This window comes from Dendropsophus ebraccatus, chromosome 6 (assembly GCF_027789765.1).
Source record: "Dendropsophus ebraccatus isolate aDenEbr1 chromosome 6, aDenEbr1.pat, whole genome shotgun sequence".
Lineage (NCBI taxonomy): Eukaryota > Metazoa > Chordata > Amphibia > Anura > Hylidae > Dendropsophus > Dendropsophus ebraccatus.
The window spans coordinates 39,269,778-39,293,578 of record NC_091459.1 but is presented as its reverse complement, the minus strand read 5'-3'; the positions used below and the strand labels follow the sequence as shown (position 1 = coordinate 39,293,578).

At 41.4% G+C, this 23,801-nt stretch overlaps 1 protein-coding gene across 3 annotated transcripts in view; it reads left to right on the top strand.

Annotated features, from left to right (window-relative positions):
- The window catches only part of REV3L (REV3 like, DNA directed polymerase zeta catalytic subunit), a 124,441-nt gene that overhangs the window by 71,160 nt on the left and 29,480 nt on the right, over positions 1 to 23,801 (top strand). Inside the window, exons 9-19 of one of the 3 annotated variants that reach the window (XM_069974847.1) lie at positions 1,003 to 1,142; positions 1,557 to 1,685; positions 2,665 to 2,902; positions 5,969 to 6,105; positions 6,786 to 10,965; positions 13,011 to 13,927; positions 15,198 to 15,280; positions 17,316 to 17,441; positions 18,081 to 18,261; positions 19,172 to 19,277; positions 21,766 to 21,881. In XM_069974847.1, coding sequence (XP_069830948.1) covers positions 1,003 to 1,142; positions 1,557 to 1,685; positions 2,665 to 2,902; positions 5,969 to 6,105; positions 6,786 to 10,965; positions 13,011 to 13,927; positions 15,198 to 15,280; positions 17,316 to 17,441; positions 18,081 to 18,261; positions 19,172 to 19,277; positions 21,766 to 21,881 — 6,353 coding nt within the window. Of the gene's footprint in view, positions 1 to 1,002; positions 1,143 to 1,556; positions 1,686 to 2,664; positions 2,903 to 3,278; positions 3,436 to 5,968; positions 6,106 to 6,785; positions 10,966 to 13,010; positions 13,928 to 15,197; positions 15,281 to 17,315; positions 17,442 to 18,080; positions 18,268 to 19,171; positions 19,278 to 21,765; positions 21,882 to 23,801 lie in introns of those variants that run through there. The other 2 variants (XM_069974846.1, XM_069974848.1) reach the window with 2 other exon arrangements.

The window sequence follows — 23,801 nt, the reverse complement described above, 5'->3', positions numbered from 1 at the left end:
ATCATTAGCTGGGAGTTCCAAAACAGTTTAAACCTTCACGCTACTGTACTTACACTGCTGTGTGGCTGTCGGTACAGTAGCACAGAGCTCCCTGCCGGGAGGTCAATGATTTTAGTCCGTAGCACATCTTCCATGTTCAGATCCTATCCATAGACTGTGAGAATGTCCCATTAATTGACCTTTTAGGCCAGGGGTGTCAAACTCAGGCCTTCCAGCTGTTTCAAAACTACAATTCCCATCATGCCTGGACATCCAAAGCTTTAGCTTTGGCTGCCCAGGCATGCTGGGAATAGTAGTTTTGTAACAGCTGGAGGGCCTGAGTTTGACAACTGTTTTTTAGGCTATGTTCACACAATGTAAAAAATAAGGGCAAATAATGGCCGTTGTTGCAGAACATGATCGTTAATAACTTTTACTTTTAGTTCGGCATCTCACAAAATAAAGATACTGACCACTATTTGTAGTCACAGTAAAGTTTTTAACATGCTATGTAAGTGACAGAACAGGATTTGTATGTAGTGACATAAGCAGCATCTATCTATCTGTCTATCTATCATAGAGGCAAAAAGCTATTTTTTGGCTCCTGTCAAGCTAATGAATCTCTATGGACACATTTAGCACTTACATCAGAAGATTTCTCAGCGTACTTGCTAAGGTTATGCTCCCACACTGTATTTTCGCTCAGTACTTTGTTCAGCATTTTGCAACCAAAACCAGGAGTGGATTGAAAACACAGAAAACCTATGCTCACACACTGTTGAAACTTAGTGGATGGCCCCCATTTAATGGCAGTCGTTTTATAATAAAGGCTGTTATTTGCCATGTTGTTATTTAAATGGCGGCCATCCACTAAATTTCAACAGTGTGAACGTGGCCTTCTGTGCCTTCAATCCACTCCTGGTTTTGGTTGCAAAAATACAATGTGGAACATACCCTAAACATACATTACGAATATGATGTTAATACAGATTTACCGGTTTTCTTATTATTCCATGAAAACAGGAGGATGTCACACTCGATGGACTCCAGCAACATGTCCGAAGATTTAGCAGAACTAACAATGCATTCACAGTTGGACTTATCGGAGTTCATTCCTTGTACACCAGCTAACTTAGTGGAGGTGCACAGAGATCCACAGGAAAGTAAGACCCTTTACCTTTCTACGTTTATGATGTGTAAAGGGACATAGGGGCAGACATGCAGTTCTCAGAGGTTTATCCCTTAGGCCCCGTGCACACAGAGCAAGAGCGGCGGAATTGTCCGCCATGGAATGCCGCCAGCCTCCGTGTCATAATGAGAGGCTCGCGCGCTGTATCTTTCGGCACTGAAGAATTATCTTGCTCATTCTTCAGCATGGACAGATGCAGCGCGCGAGTGTGTCTGTCCCTATGTCATGTCCTCAGCCACAACAGCATACCCTAACCTTTTCTTAATAGTGGTTTCCTGCAATAAATCACATTGCCAAGTGTCTTCAGAAACTTTTTGAACATGGTACATATTTGTAAGACATTGTGAGCCTATCACAAGTAAACTTGATATGTCTTCTCCTTTATTAGAAATTGAGCCATGCGAGGATAAAGGCTATACAGATGCTGTGATTGATGAAGAAGCCATTTTAAACATCATGGAAACTAGTCAATGCTTCCAGCCTGTGCCTCAAAGGTTGAGTCAGTCTCCCATTGTCTGTAAGTGTCTGTTCTGGCCAGTCTCAATTGTGTTTTATTTTTCAACTTTTTTAGTGGTCATATTGCAAATCACAGCATCAAATCTACTGCGGATCCAGTACATGTGAGCACACTTTTACTGTGATATATCTACATGTATGGATATGCCCAAACAGAGATGTCTTACGACACTGGTGTGTGTACAAGTTTACAGCTGGACAGAAGTGGTCATCTCCACCCACCATTATGTAGATCCAGCACCAAAACAACCACAGGCTTCTAACATGTTTTCTGAATAGTAATTAATCCTTAATTACCAAAACCTGTTAGACTTCTGCGATTGTTTCTGTGCTGTCTTAAGCTGCTTTTATTAATGAAAGAATAAAGGATATTTGGATTTTACAAGATTTTCCTGGGCTTCAAAGATTTGTTACTGCATTTTGGATTAAGGGGTAACCACTTAGATGCTGTGGTTGGTATTAACCATGGCATCTAAGTGGTTCAATATCTGGAATCAGCGTTTTTTCTGGTCCCAACCACCACTGCTCAGTTACCGGTGGCTAAAGAAGTTTGAAGCAGGCCTCAGGAGTCCTTGAAAACTTAGATACAGCCTATATCTATAGGCTGTATCCATGTTTTCCAGGTAGCCTTAGGTCTGCATCCAACTTTCTCTGCCATTGGTAATCAAATGGCGAGTGTTGAGGTTCGCCCTCGAGGTTTTCACTTATCTCTAATGCTCACCACCCTGAAGCTTGAAACATCTCCCCATGTTAACAGGGGATGTGTGTCAGACAGTAATGTAAGTAAAGGGCCGCATAGACAGTCCAAGGACTGTGGGAGCAGTACATTTGTCACAATAATTGAGTTGACGTTTGACAGATGACGTTGGGCAGATGCGTGCCCATCTTAAAGGAGTCTCACTCTGTTAGGTCTGTCTGTTGTATGTGTTTAAAAAGCAACGATCAGTAAACGTTTGCTTTTCCTTTTTTCATTTTCTCAGTGGACAACAGTCAAGATCAAGCCATGATAAAATTGCTAGCTGGTCTAGAAGATGATGGCTATGAAGTAGATCTGGCGAGGCGTTCCTCACAGCACAGTCTGTCTGCAAGGTGCGCTGCCATGCAGAATAGTGACGACGAGGAGAATGAGCCCCAGGTGGAGAAGGAGGAGATGGAGCTTAGCATGTTAATGTCTCAGAGATGGGACAACAACCTCGAAGAACGTGATGGCAAAAGAAAGTATGTATCCATCTATAAACTCAATATTCTTCATTGGCCTCTGCCTGAATATATCTTTACATGACACCACAGTGTGTATTTTCCAGTAATTTAATCTTGGATGAGAAATCCTATGGTAACAAGTGTTCTTATGTATTCAAAAATTCTCAGTCCCTCCAACCGCCCCCTAGTGAAACAGGTTTCCCCAGTGGTAATTGTCTTCTGTGGCATTTACATCCTTTCAGCAGTTTGTTTTTTAATTTGTCAGTTTTGCTTAAATGACGTAAAGCATAGTGGAGAAAAAAAAAGTAGAATTTTTTTTTTTTTGTACCGATGACAGAAACTATCTATTACAGCCTATCCAGAGGAGAGTAGTATACAGAGCACTGCTTGAAGTACTGTAAGAAGCACGGAACGACAGAGGTAGGATGGAGAAAGGGCTCCAGGATAGCAGGGAGTACCCTGCTGTGTCAACGTCATTCTTGCTATAGAGCGAAGGAGACAGCGACATGTATCAATAAAGGCACTACGGGCATGCCTGTGATTAGTTAGAGGTAAATACTGTCTTAAGAACATTTTTGAGATGTTTTTGGACAACCACTTTAATAAATTAATAACTTTTTTACCTTTATTTATTTTTCTATACCTGACATTTAGGTGGGAAATATAAAGGCTGTAGATTGGAAAGCTTTTTATTTATTTATATATATATATATATATATATATATATATATATATATATATATATATATATATAAATATTTAATATATATATATAAATATTTAATATATATATATATAAATATTTAATATATATATATATATATAAATATTTAATATATATATATATATATATATAAATATTTAATATATATATATATATGATTTTTATATATTTACTAGGCACTGTAACATCAAGTTTGGGCACTTCCTTCAAACTACTGATTTACATGCTTATACAGCTGCATACATTTGCCATTGACTTCCAGTAGAAGGGCTGTTGAGGTGTGGGATTTGTTGAGGTCACAAAAAGAAGCAATGTCACTCAGTCATAGCAAAAAAAAATTATTCTTCTTTATTTTAAGCAAAATAAATAATATACAGCAAATCAGGGTTCGTTGCAGCTGCCTTGGTATCAAGCAGCACCCTGCTTTCCCAGCTCACATACTCTGAGCCAGACTCTCTCTAAACCTAGGGATTCCAGGTGTCTTTATACCCAATTTACCCAAAATGCAACACTCTTAAAGAAATATACACATCAGTCTAGATTTAAACATAAAAGTGCTACAAACTTGTCCTTTTCTTACACAGCATAAAATTATAATACATATTGTGAAAACAAATAACATAGAAATACAAAAAATAACCAGGAATACAAAACCCACTATAGCTGCATAGCTCCAGCTCAGCCTCACCTGGCAGTAATCAGGTCAGTGCTCCATATAAACCCAGCACCCCCTCCCTTCTGGTTCCTCCTGGTAAGCTGTGATGCTGTTTGTATGCTGGTGGATGTGTGTGCTGGTGGGAAATGCTGCACTTGTCTGTCTGCAGAAATAATAGTGGATAGAAAGAGGTTTTGCTGGCCAGCAGAGAAAAAAAGTAAGAGAAAGACACAGACACAAACAGACAAACTTGTACATCATTCACCCCCCATATAGCAAACTTGATTTTTGTTACATATTACATTTTATATCCTACAGTTTAAAGCAACCCAGAACTCATTGAACGGTTGTAGAGTTAAAAAAGAAGTGTTCAAGAAGAATGTTCTCTTCCCTGCTATTTGCACATCAGTAAGGGTAGCTTCACACGTACTGGATCCTTAGCGGATTTCACGCTGCGAGTTTGCAGCGAAAAACACTCCAGATCCTGGTAGTGTGAAGTTGAATGGGTCACATACCCGCAGCAGAATTTTTATTCCGCTGCCAGTATGTGACCTGGCCCCTTTAACCCCTCGCGCCCCGCAGCCCCCGGCCTGGAGTATGCATTACCTGCTCGGTGCCGCGGCTGTGTATTGGGCTTCTGGCTCCTCTCGCTCCCCATCAGCCAATCAGTGCTGCCATGCACTGATTGGCTGATGGGGAGCCGGGAGCCTCATACAGTGCCTCAGCACTTAGCAGGTAATGTATGCTCCGGGTGGCGGGGGGTTAAAGGGACCGGGTTACATATCCGCAGTGGAATGAAAGTTCCGCTGCGGATATGTAACCCCATAGACCTTCACACTACATGGATTTTCAGCATGAAATCCGCTGCGGATCCGGTACGTGTAAATCTACTCTCAGACAGACTTCTAATTAAAGGGGTATTCTTATCTCAACTAATAGTTATACTTGTAGGACTTATCAAGTTAAATATTTTTGCAAATACATTCCTTTAGCAACCTTGTCGCCTCCTCCTGATAAGCTGCCCTTTCCTTCCCATTGTTGACAGCTTATTGTCTAGGTAACTGACCATCACTCTAGTCTAAAAGCAGTGGTCTGGCTGGTGTATATATAGTGGGAGGGAAAGAGCAGCATATCAGGAGAAAGTGGTGAGTTCTAATAATCTATTCCGTTGCATACCGTCCGTATATATGGAGTGTATGTGGAACATGGGAATAAGGCCTTACTCGGTCTCTGCAACAGTTTTGCCATGTGCAGAGAGATCAGCCATATGCCCTTCCCTGATCTTTCTAACATTTTTGACGCCTCTACGACATGCCAAAGTTTTTTTAAACAGATACACTTTAGTGTGACAAGTAATTAAAGGAGTATTCTGACCTGATAAAGTAATATCATATCCTTAGGATAGCCTCTGGGACCCCTCCCCATCCTGAGAATGAAGGGGAGCTGCCTTATTTTACAGTCTTTCCCTGCACAGTCACATTTCAGTCACCCGGCTATGCAGGAAACTTCAGTGCAACTTCTTGTGAATGAGACCTCTGCATTTCCCTGTATAGCTGGGTGGCTGGGAGCGCCACTGTTCAGGGAACACTTTGGGGCCTGCAGCAATAAGTCATATATATTTCAAATTTTTGCAAATAGTGGGAAAATATAGATTGTGGGTTTTGATGTTTCTGAATTGAACATTTACTTTTCTTTTTTGTTGTAGCCTTGGCAAAAACAGTAATGAAAGCTCTTCAGAGGAGGACGACTCCACAGACAATGAAATGGAGTGGAGCAGTAATAAAATGTTTCTAGCAGATTTTTCTATACCTCAGTTAGATGGCACAGCTGATGAAAACAGTGGTAAATAAAAATATTTTTTTTTATTGAGTGATCACATAGTACTGTTGATACTAGGGTTGCTACAAATCCCAGAACATCCATTCTCTGCTAAGCTTCATGGTCATAAATTTTACTGTGTCCCTTTTCAATTGGGCTATGTTGTTAAAGGGCTATTCCGTCCCATTCATCAGGTAAAATACATGTTGAATCATCCCTCCCTCCTGGAGACTAACAGTTCATTTTACACTTATTATTTTTTCAGTCTCCTTCCCCTAGTTCTGAGCTGCTGCTTTCTGCTGAAGACACAGAAAACTACGCGTGAGCTGTTCACTGCGTCTATGCTCTGATGTTCCTCCTCCCTTCCGAGAGAGCTCATTTAAACAGTGTCCCTGGCCATCTGTTTCTGCACTCCGTAATGCTGGGAGGGTTAATCTGAGGTCAAGTTGCTGGTGACCTCATTGTGATTAACCTTACCAAAATCACAGAGTGCAGAGACAGACAGCCAGGGACACTGTTTACATGTGCCATCTCAGAAGGGAATGGGGAGATGGAAAGAACAGCTCACACTCAGTTTTCTGTGTCTTCAAGTGAAAGCAGCAGCTCAGAACTGGGGGAGGAAGACAGAAAAGATAATTAACCCCCAAAAAATTAGATGTATTTGGAAACAGAATGTTAAATCATTTATTTCATTTCTTTTCTAGATAATGCCATGAATAATGAAAGTACTCTAACCCACTCTTCTGTCATCGCAAAGAGCAAGTTGTCACTAAAACCCTCCATCTTTCACAAAGATGCTGCTTCCCTGGAGCCACAGTCTTCTGCCAAAACCGCATTCCAATGTCAGCACACAAGTGCCCTTTCATCTCCTCACGTGTTAAAAAAAGAGGGGTTAATAGAAGAGCTCTCCCAGTCACCTGTGGAAAAGGGAACTGAACTTTCCGTCCACAACTTCACAAATGATAGCACTTACAGTATAAAATATCCAGCACCCTTCAACAATTCTGCCCATTCAGAAATCCTACATAAAGAAGCTGTTATGAATGACATTGTCCCTATTCCAGCCAGTCCCGTAGACAAGAACGTCTACGAGGATGGGATTTCCTCTGTGAACAGACATCTGCAGTGCAGGAAATTCACCAGCATTAGAAAAGAAAAGGACGGCGCTTCCTTTTTGCATTTGAACCGACACGGCAGCGAAGGTACTTTGGACAGAACTCACCGAAACTTCATAGACCTGAGTAATAACAAAGCTAAAAAAACTGCCGACACAAGCGATAAATGTAATATTCCCCCAAACAGCTTTGCACATGCAGCCTTAACTGAAAATTGTGATAGGACTGTAGAGGCTGATATTAATGAAGGAAGCCTTAATAAAATGAAGGTACGATATGAGGAATTCCAGGAACATAAAGCTGAAGTGACCAGTGTTAACCATCAGGCGACCCATTACAAGTTTTTTCCCAGTGTTGTTCTTTCAAACTGCTTGAACCGGCCACAGAAAGCTACAGCGGTGTCTTGCAAAATTAAGCAGCCTAAAAAAACATCAAGATTAAAGCTCTCAAAGAAGATGAAAGGCTCTGTGAGTAAAGAGCAGATAAACGTTGGAGGGGACGTGGACCACCAGGAAGATAAAATACACGATACAAAAAGTGATCTTAAACTAGACCAGCAGCATTCGATAAAGCCAGACATAACGGACTCTTCGGCCCAGGCCTCCGTCGATTTAGATGAAATAGAACTGGTAAAAGACAGCAGCTATGCTCCAGGTAATGCTTGTAGCAAAAGTCCTCCTGATGTCGATAGAGTACCATCCTGTGACATTGCCGTCATGATGGAAGATGGAGCATTTCAAGGAAATATGTGTGAAATGAATAGCTTTGAATGTCAATTTGAAGAGGGCAATACAGATTCTGACCCTTCCTCAGCACTTTATGGAAATAAATATACTTTAAGGGCAAAGAGGAAAGTCAATTTTGACAGCGAAGATGGGGAGGCAAGCCTGGGAGCCAGCAACTCAAAAGTTAATCTACCTCAGTCTGTTGAAGCCAATGAATATGCAAGTAACCCTCAAAAGTCGCGCAAACGTAGAAAGGTATCTAATAAGCTACCACCGGTAATTATAAAATATATCATCATTAACAGATTTAAAGGCAGAAAAAATATGAAGGTAAAGTTAGGAAAGTTAGATCCTAGTGAAGACTGTGTAATATTAACAGAAGAGAAACTTAAGTTGTATGATAAAATGGCACCTTTAAAAGATTTCTGGCCCAAAGTACCAGACTCCCCTGCAACCAAATATCCGCTATACCCTGTAGTACCAAAGAAGACCAATAAGAGAAAAACTAAACCGAAATCTGCTAAGAAAAAGCCTGGGAAGGTCCCAAAGACAGAGGGTCAAATCCTTAATCGACCCCTACCTCCGCGGAGAAGAAAAATATGTACTTTCCTTACACCTCCCACACCATCGTATAACATTGAAACGGAGGATTGTGATACAGACTACAAGGATGTTATGTCAAAATTGGGCTTTCTTACAGAAAGAAGTCCAAGCCCGATACATATGTCTCCTCCACGTTGCTGGTCACCAACAGATCCCAAAGCAGAAGAGCTGAAGAAAAGTCCCGTTGAAGAGACTCCTCTCTTTAAAACATATTCCGTTATGGCAGGGAAGAAGGAAGGTGAACCTTGTTCTCAAAAACGACAACGAAGGTCCCCAACAAACAAAACCAAGAGAAAGAGCCCTTTAAGCCCTCCCACAGTGAACAGACAGGGAAACAAAGTTAATCAGCTTGAACTGGTCAAGGTTTGTAAAAGACAGAAGGGGAAACCTAGACAGAAAAAAAGCGAGAAGGCACCAAGAAAGCATACGAAAATCAAAGACCGAGGTAAGAGATCAACTGGACCAGAGCCATTGGTTCTAGATCAGTCTGTTACCCAGGTAGATGAATCAAAATCAACATCTGATACTCAATCATTAGACTTTACTTTGTCTGGCTTTTCGACTGGGCATGTACACTCCACACAGCTCTCATCTTCTTACAAACAGGAAGACTGTCAGGAAAGCACACAATCTTTCATTAGTACAACCACTTCTAACAGTCAGAAGAGTAACATTGTTCACAAGGAGGCTAGTGTTTCAACTAGTGTTGCATCATCGCCGCTGCCATTAAGTCAAGGCATGGAGTCATTCAAGATAAATAATGCAAAAGTTCCAAATGTGTTCCAGACAAATAACACAACTCAAAATCCGATCCCAAGTTCAGTTATTCGTCCCTCTCAGGTAATACAAAATGCACAATTTACCTTAAAGTGTAATCCTTTTGCTCAAGAGGAGGATCCAACTGAAGTTCAGAAAAGGCTTTTAGCCTCTGTTGTAAAATTACGGGACTCCCAAAGTGTCCCTGACGCTCTGCTTTTTGAGAAGTTGCAGTCCAAACTTTTACCGTGCACAATGAACAGCCAGCAACAGGCAACAAGTAACCAAGATCATAGTAAACAAAATGACTCCTCTTCCGAGAGTCAGTTGCCCCGCAGTTCTTTGGTGACCTCTTTAAGAAGCCCCATTAAAATGGCAACTTGGGAACAAAAACGAGAACTGTTTGATGGGACACAATTTACGCCTCATAAATTTAGTCAAAACTGTTTGCCCGACATATTTTCTTGCACACAAACTCTTCAGAACACTCTAAAATCGAGTGCTTCGCAAGGAGTCTTGGATGCACATTGTGGGATCGCCGTCCTAAAGGAATTGCTTCACAAAAAGCAAGAGAAAGAAAAGACAGCTGCGTTAGAAGAGCCCAGTCCGAAACTCAAAGGTGCTCAATCTTCTCAGACCAAACCAAAGTGTACTAAAAAAAAATCTCAGTGCCCAACACCCAACAAAAAACCAAGGGCTCCTCGCAACACAAAGCCGAAAGCTCCCAAAAGTACGAAAACCACCTCTGTTAAACATCAGGCAGATCGCCATGTTAAGAGCTCAACGTCTGATGGAAGTCCTGCCGTTTTTGCAGACCCAGGTTTTGAAAGCTGCTATTCACTTGAAGATAGTTTATCTCCTGAGCATAACTACAATTTTGATATCAATGCTGTTGGGCAAACTGGCCTTTGCAGTTTATATACTGGGAGCCAATTTATTCCAGCTGATCAAAATTTGCCCCAGAAATTTTTGAGTGATCCCTTCCCTACTTGTACCACAGAAAACGAGCGTATAAAACCGGAGACTAAACCAGTGGAACATACAAATGTCCGCAGTGCTTCAAGCCAAAAAGTGCTTTTGAGACCCAGCTCCCTTAGCCCCGAGTTATTTGAAAAATCTTCTGCAGACAATAAACAAAGCCCTCTTGTTAACCAGTTTAAAAATGGATTACTTGTTCCAAGTTTTCATCATTCACCATCAGTAGATCGAGTTTTTACTCAGAATGCTGAGGATTTAGAGAACAACAAGTGTAGACTCGGGAGCCAAGAGCTGTTTAAAAACGCCTCATTTAGTGCAGCACAGTCTGAATGGATTCATACAGATTTAAATAATAAGACTAAGGATGCAGCACTCAATGCCTGTAACCAATCTGTATCCAGTTCATCTTTTACTGGACTCGCTTCCTCCCCTGAAATTGATTTTATGGATGGAGACTTAGAACTATACATTTCAAGACATGGCGGTGGATTGACACCCACTCCAGATAGCTCTCCGAGATCCATGAGTTCTCCGTCTCAGTCTAAGAATGGCAGCGCTACACCTCGGCCAGTGCATATTTTAAAGCCACTAATGTCTCCACCTAGTCGGGAAGAAATTATGGCAACTCTAATGGATCATGACCTGATGGAAACCATTTATCAAGAACCATTCTTCAGTAACCCTTCTGATGCTCCAGAAAAACCAAGGTGAGCATAAAACAATGTGTGTGTGTTTATCCATGCTAAAAAAGGTCTCTCCTGCCCTTTCTGCTTTACTAAATACTTGTTTTTCCCATGAAGTAACAATTGTACTAGAAATGTATGAGTAATTACTAGAGATGAGCGAACCTGGAGCATGCTCGAGTCCATCCGAACCCAAACAATCGGCATTTGATTAGCTGGGGCTGCTGAACTTGGATAAAGCTGTAAGGTTGTCTGGAAAACATGGATACAGCCAATGACTATATCTATGTTTTCAACATAGCCTTAGGGCTTTATCCAACTTCAGCAGCCACCGCTAATCAAATGCTGAACGATCGAGTTCAGATGAACTCGAGCATGCTCGAGGTTCGCTCATCTCTAGTAATTACCCAAAATCTTGAATGACGTACCTTTTCTGTGTCCTACCCACATTTGTAATTTGTACACCTTTTACCTTCATTTTTAATTGGTGGAAGCTTTAGGTTTACTTTGCTTTAAAGCGGTGGTATTAGGGAAAAAAACTTGGTCTGTACTGATGCATTATGGTAATTTAACCCTTTAACAACCATGGGTCATTGATGCCTCAATGCCCAGGTTATTTTGGGAGGGGGTTAAACAAACATTTTAAGAAATTCTTGTACATTTGAAAATATATCATTTGATAGATGTAGACTCGCTAATCCCCATGTGCTTGCTTTGTTTTGATAACCTGTTGCTTTGGTTACGGCTCACCCAGCATCCACTAGGTTGGGTTACTCGTGCTCAGTTCAATCTGTCACATGATCTGTGCTATTAGTACTGGCAGTTGGTTTTCACTTCATGTGCAAGCAAGGGGGATTGTGGAAAAGTGTCTGCACTGTTGCATAGCAACAGCAGGGTCACAGTTCAGAGCGGAAACCAGGAAGTGAATAGATCCATGGGGAAGAAAAACGGTACAGAGATGTGACCTCTTTTTCTAAAAACAGCACATTTTATCTGATTGTACCTTCCTTCCTATCTTTAAGGGTGGATTTAAAACATTTAGTAGTGCAGTTTAATTTGTAGATTACTGGTCCATATTTTAAGTGCAGCAATAGCTTGGCACGCTAATTGTAGGGTCTGACTGAGGCAGATTAGATTGCCGATTGAGTACAGTCACTGTGATGGTCCAATTGGAGCACTGACAGGTGCCTGACCTGTCATTGAACCTCCAAAATGCCCTGATTGCTGTTGACTACTAGCAGTCGGTACATACTCTCTATGAGAGTGCTTCCAGTCCTCAGGCCTCACCAACAGGTCATGTTTTTAGGATTTCCCATACAAAGAACAGCTGTGATAATACCTGATGCACTGAGTATAACTATGTCACCTGTGAAATACTAAGGAAATCCTCAAAATATGACCTGTTGGTGAGGCCTAAGGACTGGAATTGAGAAGCACTGCTCTATGATGTGGGCTCAGCCCCTGTGCTCACTTCATAGACCAACTGCAGCACTATAGTGTACATAAAGTGTTGGTGTGTTAAAGAGGACTTGTCACCTCCGGTGGCGGGGTGACAGGCTCCTGACCCCCCGCTAGAGCCCCTCATACTTCCTTGATCGCATGCGCCGCTGAGATGAGTCCAACGCTCATAGAGAATTCTCTATGAGCGTCGGACTCATCTCAGCGGCTCGCGTGCGCCGGGCTTCCCGCAGGGATATCTCAGTCCCAGGACCGGCCGAAAGGGACCCGCCTGGGACCGGCGTGATCAAGTAAGTATGAGGGGCTCTAGCAGGTTGTCGGGAGCCTGTCACCCCGGCACGGGGGGTGACAGGTCCTCTTAAGTGCCAGATGTGTATGTGATATGTTGTTAACCCTGTACTTTATCTGCATTCGGCTATTAATAAAGTACTTTGCTATGAATTTTCATTGTTTGCTGGGATTGCCAGGTATTGGCTGCAAGTATAGATGAAGCACAGGGTTAATGCAGCTCATCCATAATATGTACCCTTAGTATAGTAATATGTGATTTCTGTTGCTTATGTCCAATGTTATTCATCAGCCCTAAATATTTTGTGCTTATTTCTATTTAGAGAGGTCGGAGGCCGCATTCTCACCATTGAGACAAAGCTACCAAATAATCTTCCAGAATTTGAAGGGGATTTTTCTTTGGAGGGACTAAAGCTGTGGAAGACTGCCTTTTCAGCAATGACGCAAAACCCTAGGCCTGTATCACCCACTCGAATGAATAGATTGCTTATGGAGCAAGAGAAGCATAAACCGAATCCAGATGATGATAAAAAGCTGGTGATCATGCCCTGTAAAATTGCACCTGCTCCCGAGAGGGTTCAGCTATGGCTTCAGGCAAAGGAACTGTATGAATCCTCGAAGACATCAAGTAAAATTCCTTTAATTGAAGAGACAGATGATGATAAAAATATTAAGACCGCTTCAGTACCTAGCGGCTGCAATAGCTTGCCTCCAAAGGAGGTCCAGATTTTAGTGGCACAGCCTGCAAGTTTAGAGGATCAGCCAGGGAATGGAGAAAAAGTAAAGATCCGTATAGCCAGCCCCCCTCCTTCCCTTCTAGTTTCAGACTGTGGTGAAGTTGAAGGGTTAACCGGATCACCACCCGAGGAAGTGAACATCGAATTAAATGAAAAGACTCTTGAAAATGAAATTTCTGATAGTTGTGTATCACCGGCGTCACCAGTCTTGACGCCTTGGCAGACCGTTGAATGTCCCGACCATAAACCATCTCCTGAGGACTGCAGGGACTGGATAGAGGAGAATATGATTTCATCCCCAAATGATGAGCATGTGGTGGATGACTCTAAGGAGACTGTGAGAAGTGTGAAGAGTGAAATAAGAATATCAACACCTTCCCCTCCTCCACGGAAGCAAAAAAGGCACAAAACCAAACATGTTTGTCTACATAGTACACCAGTTATTGAAAGGAGGCTTGGAGCGGCCTCTCCTGATCTGATATCGCTTACCCCGGTAACATCTGGTATGTAGCTCTATATAAATGTAGCAATGTGTGCAGATTATAAAGTTTATATGCAACATTAAACCATGTAAAATTGTGTAACCAGTAAACATTGTTTTACTTTTCTTGACTAAAGGCCCTTTTACACTGAACGACTATCTGCCTCATTTGGCCGATTACCGACTGTTCAGGACAATAACTGTTCAGTGTAAGGCTATGTTCCCACAACGTAACAGACCGGCCATTTCGTGACCCGTCCAGGTCATGGAACGGCCGGTCTCTGAAAAGAGCCGCAGAGTTCTGATGCGGGCGCATCCGTGCGTGCCCGCATCAGAACTCTCCCCTGCGCACTATGGAGTGAGCAGCCGGAGCCGCACGCTCCATTTTGTGCACTGACAGGGTTTTCTGCAGCCACTGTTCAATGAATAGCGGCCGCAGAAAACTGACATGTCAGTTGTTTGCGGTGCCGCCATGGATCCTGGCCGGAGCGTATACTATGTGTATATAGATGGCCAGGTAACGTATATTTTCGTAATAATCACGCCAGTTGTTATTAGTGTATCTCGAAAGGGAAGGATTGGTTAACATGCTTGATATCGGCTAATTGTGGTTTTTCAACATCCTTAAAGATCACAATTTCGGCCTGCAGCATGTCACTGCGTTCAATAGCGGGGGTGGCAGCAGACAGCAGTGAGAGCCGATCAGTAAGATCGGCTCTTGTGTGCAGTTCCTTTACAAGGCACAATAGATCAAACGCTCAGGCTACACAAAAGATTGCTGTATCGTTCGCACCACCATTATCATGCATTGTTATCGGCTCCACATCTGCTGGCCACAAAAAAGTTCAAATCAGCCAACACTTTCTGGCCCCTTAACACGGCCTGATTATCAGCTAATCATTTCTAGGAAAGCTTGTTAGCAATAATTGGCCCATGAAGTATGACAATTAAGAGCCTTTTACACGGCCCGATTATTGGCCAGGAACGTTCATAGAAAACTGCCCATAGCAACCAATCACAGCTCAGCTTTCATCTCTGGTCAAATAGAAGATGTTCAGTAAAAATGGATATTGATAAATCTACAGTTTGTTAGACTCTGGTGTAAACTTTCATAGTAACCAATGACAGGCCAGCTTTTATTTTACCAGAGCTGAAGGCTGGGCTGTGATTGGCTACTATGAGCAATTTACACCACTTTTTTTTTTTTTTTTACACACTGGATGAATCTGGCCCTGTGTGTTTTGTGGAGCTACATTCTGACATCATGGTCATTATGTTTATTTGTGTTCTAGACGCTCGTTTTCAAAAAATGAGTCAGAGAAGAGGAGGAAACCCTGATAAACTGCGGCGAGTTCTGTTAACTACTCAGTTAAAGGTAGGTGTAATATTAAATTGTTTGTTAGTATTATTATTCTCCTCAACATATGCTCCATTGTGCAGTGGTATTGCACTGCTTGTATTATCTATACAATCGAGGGCAGTTTTGTAGATTTCCAATTTTGAGCTGTTTTAGAAGTTACCAAGACTTAAAAAAGGACAGTCCTGAAGGCGGGCTTGTGTATGAGGGGGCATTCCCATATTCAAGATGAGTGATTTAGAAGCATTCACTGTATAGTAGCTGACCTTTTCAAATGTTTCCAGTATAACGACTAATGCTTTTAGAGATTCTTTTGGGAAGAAAAGACTTAAAGCGTAACTGTCATATTTTTTTTTATTGCAGAAATCAGTAGTATAAGCGATTTTAAAAAACTCTGTTATAGGTTTCAACACCCAAAAAAGCCTCCTTCTGTACTCAAGAAGCAATCTCCCAGTCTCCCCCCCTGACTTCTTATCTGTGCATTATCAGGCAAACTCGTCTTCATTACAGAGAAGCCAGTGAAGACGGGCTCTGCTCTCTCCATTGTAAGCCTATGAAGGGGGGAGGGGCTGAGGGAGATGAGGGAGCAGGAAGAGGTGACATGAAGGTCAGCTGTTTGTAGACTCTCTGGGCAGCTAAAACGCAGGATTCTGGGGTCAGAAAGGTCAGTGCTTATCTATGAACTTACTGAGAGAAGATTGCAGGGTGTTGTGCTGTGCAGAAATCCTCCGTGCTCAGTCACTCCTAACAGCCCCTCCCCTCTCCATAGCCACATAATGGACACAGAAATCCTGCTTCATTTGATGTGAGGGGGGAGGCTGGGAGATTGCTTTTTCAGTACAGAAGGAAACTCTTTTAGTACATAAAACCTATTACAGAGTTACGCTTTAAAATCACATCATCTACAAAAAGACCAATGCAGTGTTCTATTGCACCTATTTTAATAGGGGACAACCTTATGTACTGGGCCAGTGGTTCCATAACAAGTGTAAATATCATAGGTGACAATGGGCACCCTTGCCAGATTCCATTAGTATTTAACCCCTTCACGTCAGCAATACGTAGATATACGTTCCTGCTGCACATACCAAGTGCTTGGGCAACTGAGCGTAATAAGAGGCAGCCGTGATCCCGCAGCTGCGTCTCATTAACCCCTTAAACGCCACAATCTATAGCGATTGCGGTGTTTAAGGTACTCAGTGACAGAACAAGCATCAATCACTGAGTGATCGGGACTTGAAGGGGTTAAGAATTGTTTATCCAAGGTGGCAGAAGTATAAACTTGAGCAGATGGTACTGTGTATCGCGCCATAATTTCAGATAAAATGTCCCTTTACCATCATGGTTATGAGTGAGGGATTTGACCAAGAGTTAGTACCAACTTTAGTGGAATGAACCTTGTAGAGTGAAGAGTTATTAATAAAGAAATAATCTATTCTCGTATATATATTTTATGAAGATGAGAGTAAAATGTGGAATCCTTTTCACTTTGGTGTTGTATACGCAAAATATCATGTAAGGCATGTTTCTGTCATGTACCTGCTATTGGGAAACTGTTTGGAAGAAGGAGTAGAGGCCATATAGTCACCCGCAGCTATTATGGATCCCACTTTGACATGTAATGTGGATGATTTTTCTCCGGAATTCATGCTGCTTAGTGTTTGGACCATACACAGTGTATATAGAACATTATTGACAAGGCACAATAGAATAACATAACCACCTTTACCATATTGTACCTCTTTCTATACTGAGAAGACAAAGGTGTCCTCAACAAGTATAGACACCCCACATTTTTGCAAACCAAGACATTTTGGACAATTCTATGCTTCTTACCTCCTGCCTGAGCATGAATGTGGGAAAAAAAAGAATCCAAAGGATATATCCCTGTTAAGCCCCCCTTTACTCCATATAGTGTGTATATATGTTGCTAACAAGTCAGGGAGCAGCATCTGATTGGCTTCTACTAGATATGATGGATTACTAGACCTGCTGTAACTTAATCTCTTGCATCTCTATATATGCGTTAATGCTTTTCCTCCCGTATTTATAGAATCAGTTCGCTGCCATGGCTGATGTGAAGAAAGAAAGTTCTCAGATTGAGGGTCCTTCTCTTAATAACTCGTATGGCTTCAAAGTCAGTGCACAGAATTTACAAGACGCAAAGGCCTTACATGAGGTAAGATGTTAAGCCAAAAGGATGAATACTTACCAGTAGAAATGAGCGAACCTTGAGCACACTCTGGTTTGTCCAAACACTCTGCAGTTAAGTACCGGTGGCTGGAGGAGGTCCTAAGACTGCCTGGAAAACATGGATTCAGACATAGGCCGGGTTCACATCTAGTGACACCGGACGGTCTATGACCCAGCCGGGTCACAGAAAGGCCGGTGTCAGTTAAGTTCATCCTGGCCTGTACTGCAGTATCGGCCAGATAAACTTCATTTCTTTAGAATTGGGATGTGAGCGCATTCGTGTGTGCCCACATCACAATTACCCATAGCACACAATGGAGAGTGAGGTCAGAGCCGCACTCTACATTGTCTGAACTGTCAGCCGCTATTCAATGACTAGGATTGGATTCCAAGCAGCTGGAGTGTATACTATCTCCCACCAGGATTCTAAGCCATGCGTTTCGCAAAGGCTTTAGAGGCAAATCTTTGTATTCAATGTTTCAGTTTTTTTGCCTTACTGCTACCAAACAGTGTAGTGTTATTAATTAACTGCATAGTGTTCTGAAATACTGTAATCAGACCGATGTAATCCCCTAAATAGCCTTTCAGTATGTGCTGTAATAAATTGTGCCCATTCCTTTAACAGGTGCAGCACTTGACACTCATGTGCATGGAGTTACATGCAAGAACCAGGCGCGATTTGGAGCCAGATCCTGAATTTGACCCCATCTGTGCTGTGTTTTACTGTCTGTCATCAGACTCTCTTCTACCAGGCAATGACAAGAAACAATTGAGCGGTGCAATTGTGATTGAACACGAGACTGCTGGTAAAGGTGCATACACCCATGTCAATGTTTTATTATGTATTAATCTTATTTAATCTGACTATTAGCTTTTGGAGTGAACACACCACTATGGATTTTATCTATTTTATCTCTGTAAACAGGTGAAACACATTTATCTATTTTGTTTTTATCAGTTGGGACCTGAGTTTTCAGACTTTCCCTGATCAGCAGAACAAGTGGGGATAGGTACTCGCTACTGCATGCTCTTCTCCAAACTCTGTCTGAAACCTGGACAGTCCCATAGACTTAGTTATAGACTTATGTCTGTTATTGCCTGTTCTGCCTAGTTGTTTAGAATTCATTACTATTGGGTTCTGAGCACTGAGACCCCAACTGATAAAAACTTCTGATAAGTCTCTGACATATCAAAAGTTTTTTGTTTTGTTTTTTAATGACTGGTACATGAGGTTTGAGGAGGTATAGAGAGAACACAAGAACCAAGTTTGCTGCTTACCCAGTGGCTGCCAGCAGTTTTTAGAAGCTGACAGTCACAATTAAGTTAGCATGGGGCAAGCTCAAGTGCCAACTATCTTAGTATATTTGACAGCTATATCTAGACAGAGACTGCTTGATCAACTTCGCACCCCCCCTCTTCCCCAATACAAGTTAAATAGTATTTTGAATTTGAATAGTTTAATGCATTGATCTGTATGTGCAAGCGACTGTTTTCTTATACAATTGCCTTGAGAGAACTAAAAATATATTTATGCTTTTTCATGCTGTTTTAACTGCACCTCAATTTCAAAATACACCTCAAACCTCAAAATAAGGAATTAGTTTATTTACATGTACTTGTGGCGCTCATGTACTGCTTGTTTTTTTGTTTTGTTTTTTTTAAATAAGCCTCAAGCTGCATTTATATTGTTAGTTTTTCTTGTGTTTAATATTTTAGATGCCAGAGAACCCTTACTAACCAGATCTGGAGTCACCGGCTTTCATATAACACATGTCAGAGATGAAAAACAACTCTTTGAACAATTAGTCATCTTAATCAGGAGGTATGTTCTGCTTTCATGCCAGGGTAATTAAAGGGGTGGTGTCACAAAGCAAAGACTGTAAAATCAGATGTGCACCATATACATATATGTACAGGAGAACAAATGTTTTTTGTTTTTGTTTTGTTTTTTAGTAAAGTAAGGCTGGGTTCACACTACGTTTGTGCAATCCGTTTTTTGCAAACTGTGTGCATCCGTTTTTCCATTGACTTCCATTATAAAATAAAAAACATCAGTTTTTTTTACGGACACAAAAACGTGGTTGACCACTTTTTTGTGTCCGTCAAAAAAAAAAAAAACGGATCAGTTTTGATCCTTTTTTTTTTTTATATTGGAAGTCAATAGAAAACTGATGCACACAGTTGCGTCTTGTTTTTTCCATCCGTTTAAAAAAAAAAAAAAAAAAAAAAAGGATTGCAAAAACGTATCGGGAACCCAGCCTAACTTACATCCCTATACTGTTTTTCTTCCCCGTGGTTACCTCTCTAAACTGTGACTCTTGCATACAATCTCCCACAATCCCCTTTGCTTGCATGTGAAGTGAAAACCAACTGCCAGTACTAATAGGACTGATCACGTGACTGCAACTAAACTGAGCATGAGTAACTCGGGGTAGTGGATGCCCAAAGGCGGGCCATGACCAAGAACAACAGATAATCAAACAAAACATGCACATAAGGAATTAGTAAGTCTATGTCTTTCAAATGATACATTATAAGAAATTCTAGTACATTTGAAATATATTTAATTTAACATAACACGTCACAATAAACCTAGTTTTCCCCTTTAAGGTGCCCACACTCCTTTTAAATTTATCTCTGCTCAACTTCCCAAACACATGAATGTTCAGTACGGCCAGGTATGGTATACTCATACTTGGTGTCTCATCTTTGTTACTAGTCAAATTTTGCTGCTGTTCTTTTATAATGTTGGTTATCTCTCATTTTCGACATCACTTATCCATTTAAAATACTTTATCTTGTTTGTGAAGGCTGTTATTGTGCATATTTGGGGATAACAAGGGGATAATAACTTCAGAGGGGAATATCCCTTTAATTAAAAGTTTTAAGAAATTGACCAAACACATACATTTAACTTAGTCTCCCACTGCCACTGTTATCACTGACCTCTGGTCTGGCAGTGTATCCAGGTTTGAAGATGTGATGTCTTAGGCCCCCTCACACACACAGGGGAGTTGGGAAGGTAAACGTATTTTATTTTTTGTTCTTGTGTTTTTTTTTTTGTGTGTGTTTAAATATCACCTCCCTGAGCTTAACCCCTTAACAACCAAGGGCATAAATGTACGCCCTGGCGTCTTTAAGGGCGTTCAGAGGGGGGGGGGGGGCGCGATCCCGGAACCGCCGCGATCCCAGGTGCTATCTGCAGCCTGGCACTGCGGCAATTAGCGGGCACGGTCAAATCGCCGTGCCTACTAATTAGTCATTTAAATGCAGCTGTCAAAGTTGACAACTGCATTTAAAAGGCTTGTTTTGGACATCCCCCGTGGTCTAGTGGTGGGGATCTGAGAGGTCAGAGCAGTTATACTAGAAGTCCCCCAGGGGGCCTTCTAGTAAGTGTGTGTTAAAAAAATAAAATCCCCTTCCCTAATAAGTCTGAATCACCCCCATTTTCCTATTTTATAAATAAAAATAAACAAACATATTTGGTATCGCCGCATGCGTAATCGTCAAAACTATTAATTTATTTAATTCCTGATCTCACACAGTAAACTGCATAAGCGGAAAAAAATTCCAAAATGCAAAATTGCACATTTTTGGTCGCATCCATCTAATCCAGAAAAATTGCAATAAAAAGTGATCAAAAAGTCATATATATGCAAACAAGGTACCGATAGAAAGTATAGATCATGGTGCAAAAAATTACACCTCACACAGCCCCATAGACCAAAGGATAAAAGCGTTATAAGCATGGTAATAGAGCGCTTTTAAGGAACTTTTTTTTTTTTTTATGTTTTAATTTTTTGAAAGCCATCAAATAAAATAAGTTACAGAAGTTACATATCATTGTAAACGTACTTGAGGAACATGCATAACAAGTTCGTTTTACCCTAGAGCAAACTGCGTAAACACGAAACCTCCCAAATAAAAAAAGTGTGTTTTTTTATTTTATTATTTAAATTCACCACACATTTAATTTTTTCTAGTTTTACAGCATATTTTATGCAAAAATTCAGCCTGTCATTGCCAAGTACAATTAGTGGCGCACAAAATAAGGGCTCATGTGGGTCTAGGTAAAAAAAGTGCAAGTGCTATGGAGGAAAAAAACGAAAGCACAGAAATGGAAATTGACCCTGTCCTTAAAGGATTAATTGAAAACAAACATCATGCTACCCAGATAATCCCTTTAAGCTTTAATTAAACCGGAAGATTCTTCTTATTAATACTTCTCATTTGTTCTTATGGATGTTATGATGACCTTCATGCTGTCATGTATTGTAATTTCTAATATTTTTTCCTTCCCTTTTTTATAGGTATGACCCCGATATCTTGCTGGGATATGAAGTCCAGATGCACTCATGGGGTTATCTATTACAGAGGGCATCAGCCCTTAATGTGGATCTCTGCCAGCAAATGTCCAGAATACCTGGTGTGTTTACAATCCGTTACTAAAGAGTACACTGACAAATGGATGTCAAATGGAAACCGTTTTACGATTAATCTGTAATCAGTTAATTTTGAAGATAAATATTATGTTTAGCCAATTATTGTACGCTATAGATTTTGTACTGTATTGTGCTGTCAGCTGTTATATACAGTACATAAAAAGTGAGATTCACTCAAAAGAGTCCCTGAATATTCTGTTTAAGGGTATGTTGGCACTGAGTAAAAGAGGCGGAATTCCACCGCTTTTGTCGATTCTTTAAGCGGAGAGCAGCCGAGGCGTGCGAGCCCCTCCCATAGAGACACTGTGTGACACTGAGGCAGGCGCAGAACTCCGTCACTTTTATTAAGTGTGAACATACCCTAAGGGTGGGTTCACGATCCGCGGCAGATTTGATTGCACAGATTTAAAGTTGCAGGTTCAAAGCAAATCTGCAGCTTCAAATCTGCTGCGGATCATGTGTGAACGCACCCTTAGGCTGGGTTCACACTACGTATATTTCATTCAGTATTGTGGTCCTCATATTGCAACCAAAACCAGGAGTGGATTAAAAACACAGAAAGGATCTGTTCACACAATGTTGAAATTGAGTGGATGGCCGCCATATAACAGTAAATAACGGCCATTATTTCAATATAACAGCCGTTGTTTTAAAATAACAGCAAATATTTGCCATTAAATGGCGGCCATCCACTCAATTTCAACATTGTGTGAACAGAGCCTTTCTGTGTTTTACATCCACTCCTGGTTTTGGTTGCAATATGAGGACCACAATACTGACTGAAATATACATATACTGACTGAAATATACGTAGTGTGAACCCAGCCTTAAAGTGATACTGTCACCCTCCTCACTCTTGCTTCATTTCAAAGGTTAACAGTGTCTCCTAGGCGGGGCTTCATGGCGGTAGGGCCCCATCTTCCTGCTGCAGAGGGCCAAGCTGCCATGAAGCCCCCCACCTAGGTGACACTGTCCACCAATAAAAAGAAGAGATTTTGGAGCAAAAAGAAGACCATTTTATACAGATTTATGTCAAATCTCAGCATCTAAGAACTACACAAGGAGTGAGGGGGGAGAAAATACCACTTTAATTTCCCTTGGGATGAACCAAAAAATATGCTACATACTTTGACGTATGTGTAATTCTTTGCATTACATGCGATTTTGGAAGTGATAATAGCCGTTAAACATTGAAGTGGCTGTCCGGCACCCACCTTATCTCTGATGTGAAGCTCAATATACTGAGAGGTACATTGCCTGTTCCTACGTTCAGATCGCTTCGTCCTGGCGAGAGTTATTACAGAATATTTGGGGCCTCTTTTGAGTAAACAGCACCTCTCCTGTCCTCCGTTTGCATGTGGTTTTGCAGCTCAGTTTCTTTGCAGTAAAGGGAGCTGAATTGTGATACCACACACAACCTGAAGACAGGAGTGATGCTGTTGTTGCAAAAAAGTAGCTGTTTTTTTTCCCCCCCTAATCCTGGATAATTCTTTAATCTTGTTCTGTGCAGCATGTAAATGAGCCTGGAGACATCAGGGCTGTCTCAAGTCATAGACAGTGACCGAGTCATTGCAGCAAGTCTGTCCAGCACAGCTCTATAAGCACCTGCTGCTCTGTGACTGACAGCCCCTGCCTGTGTCTAAGTGTGGCTTTGGCTGATGTCGCATGCAGGGGGCTGTCACCAAGCAGAAAGTGTGTGTGTAGCTCTGCACTGACTTCATAATATGGGGATGCCTGAAGATCACCCTGACACCCAGACAGCTCCCGTTACATTCTGCACACAGCGGGATTAAAGTTTAATAACAGGAGACCAGTTTTTCAGACAGCCATTACACCGCTATGCTTCTATATTTTTAATATCCTACACCCTGTTGCCAGCAGCTTGATCTCATAACTGCAGGTGA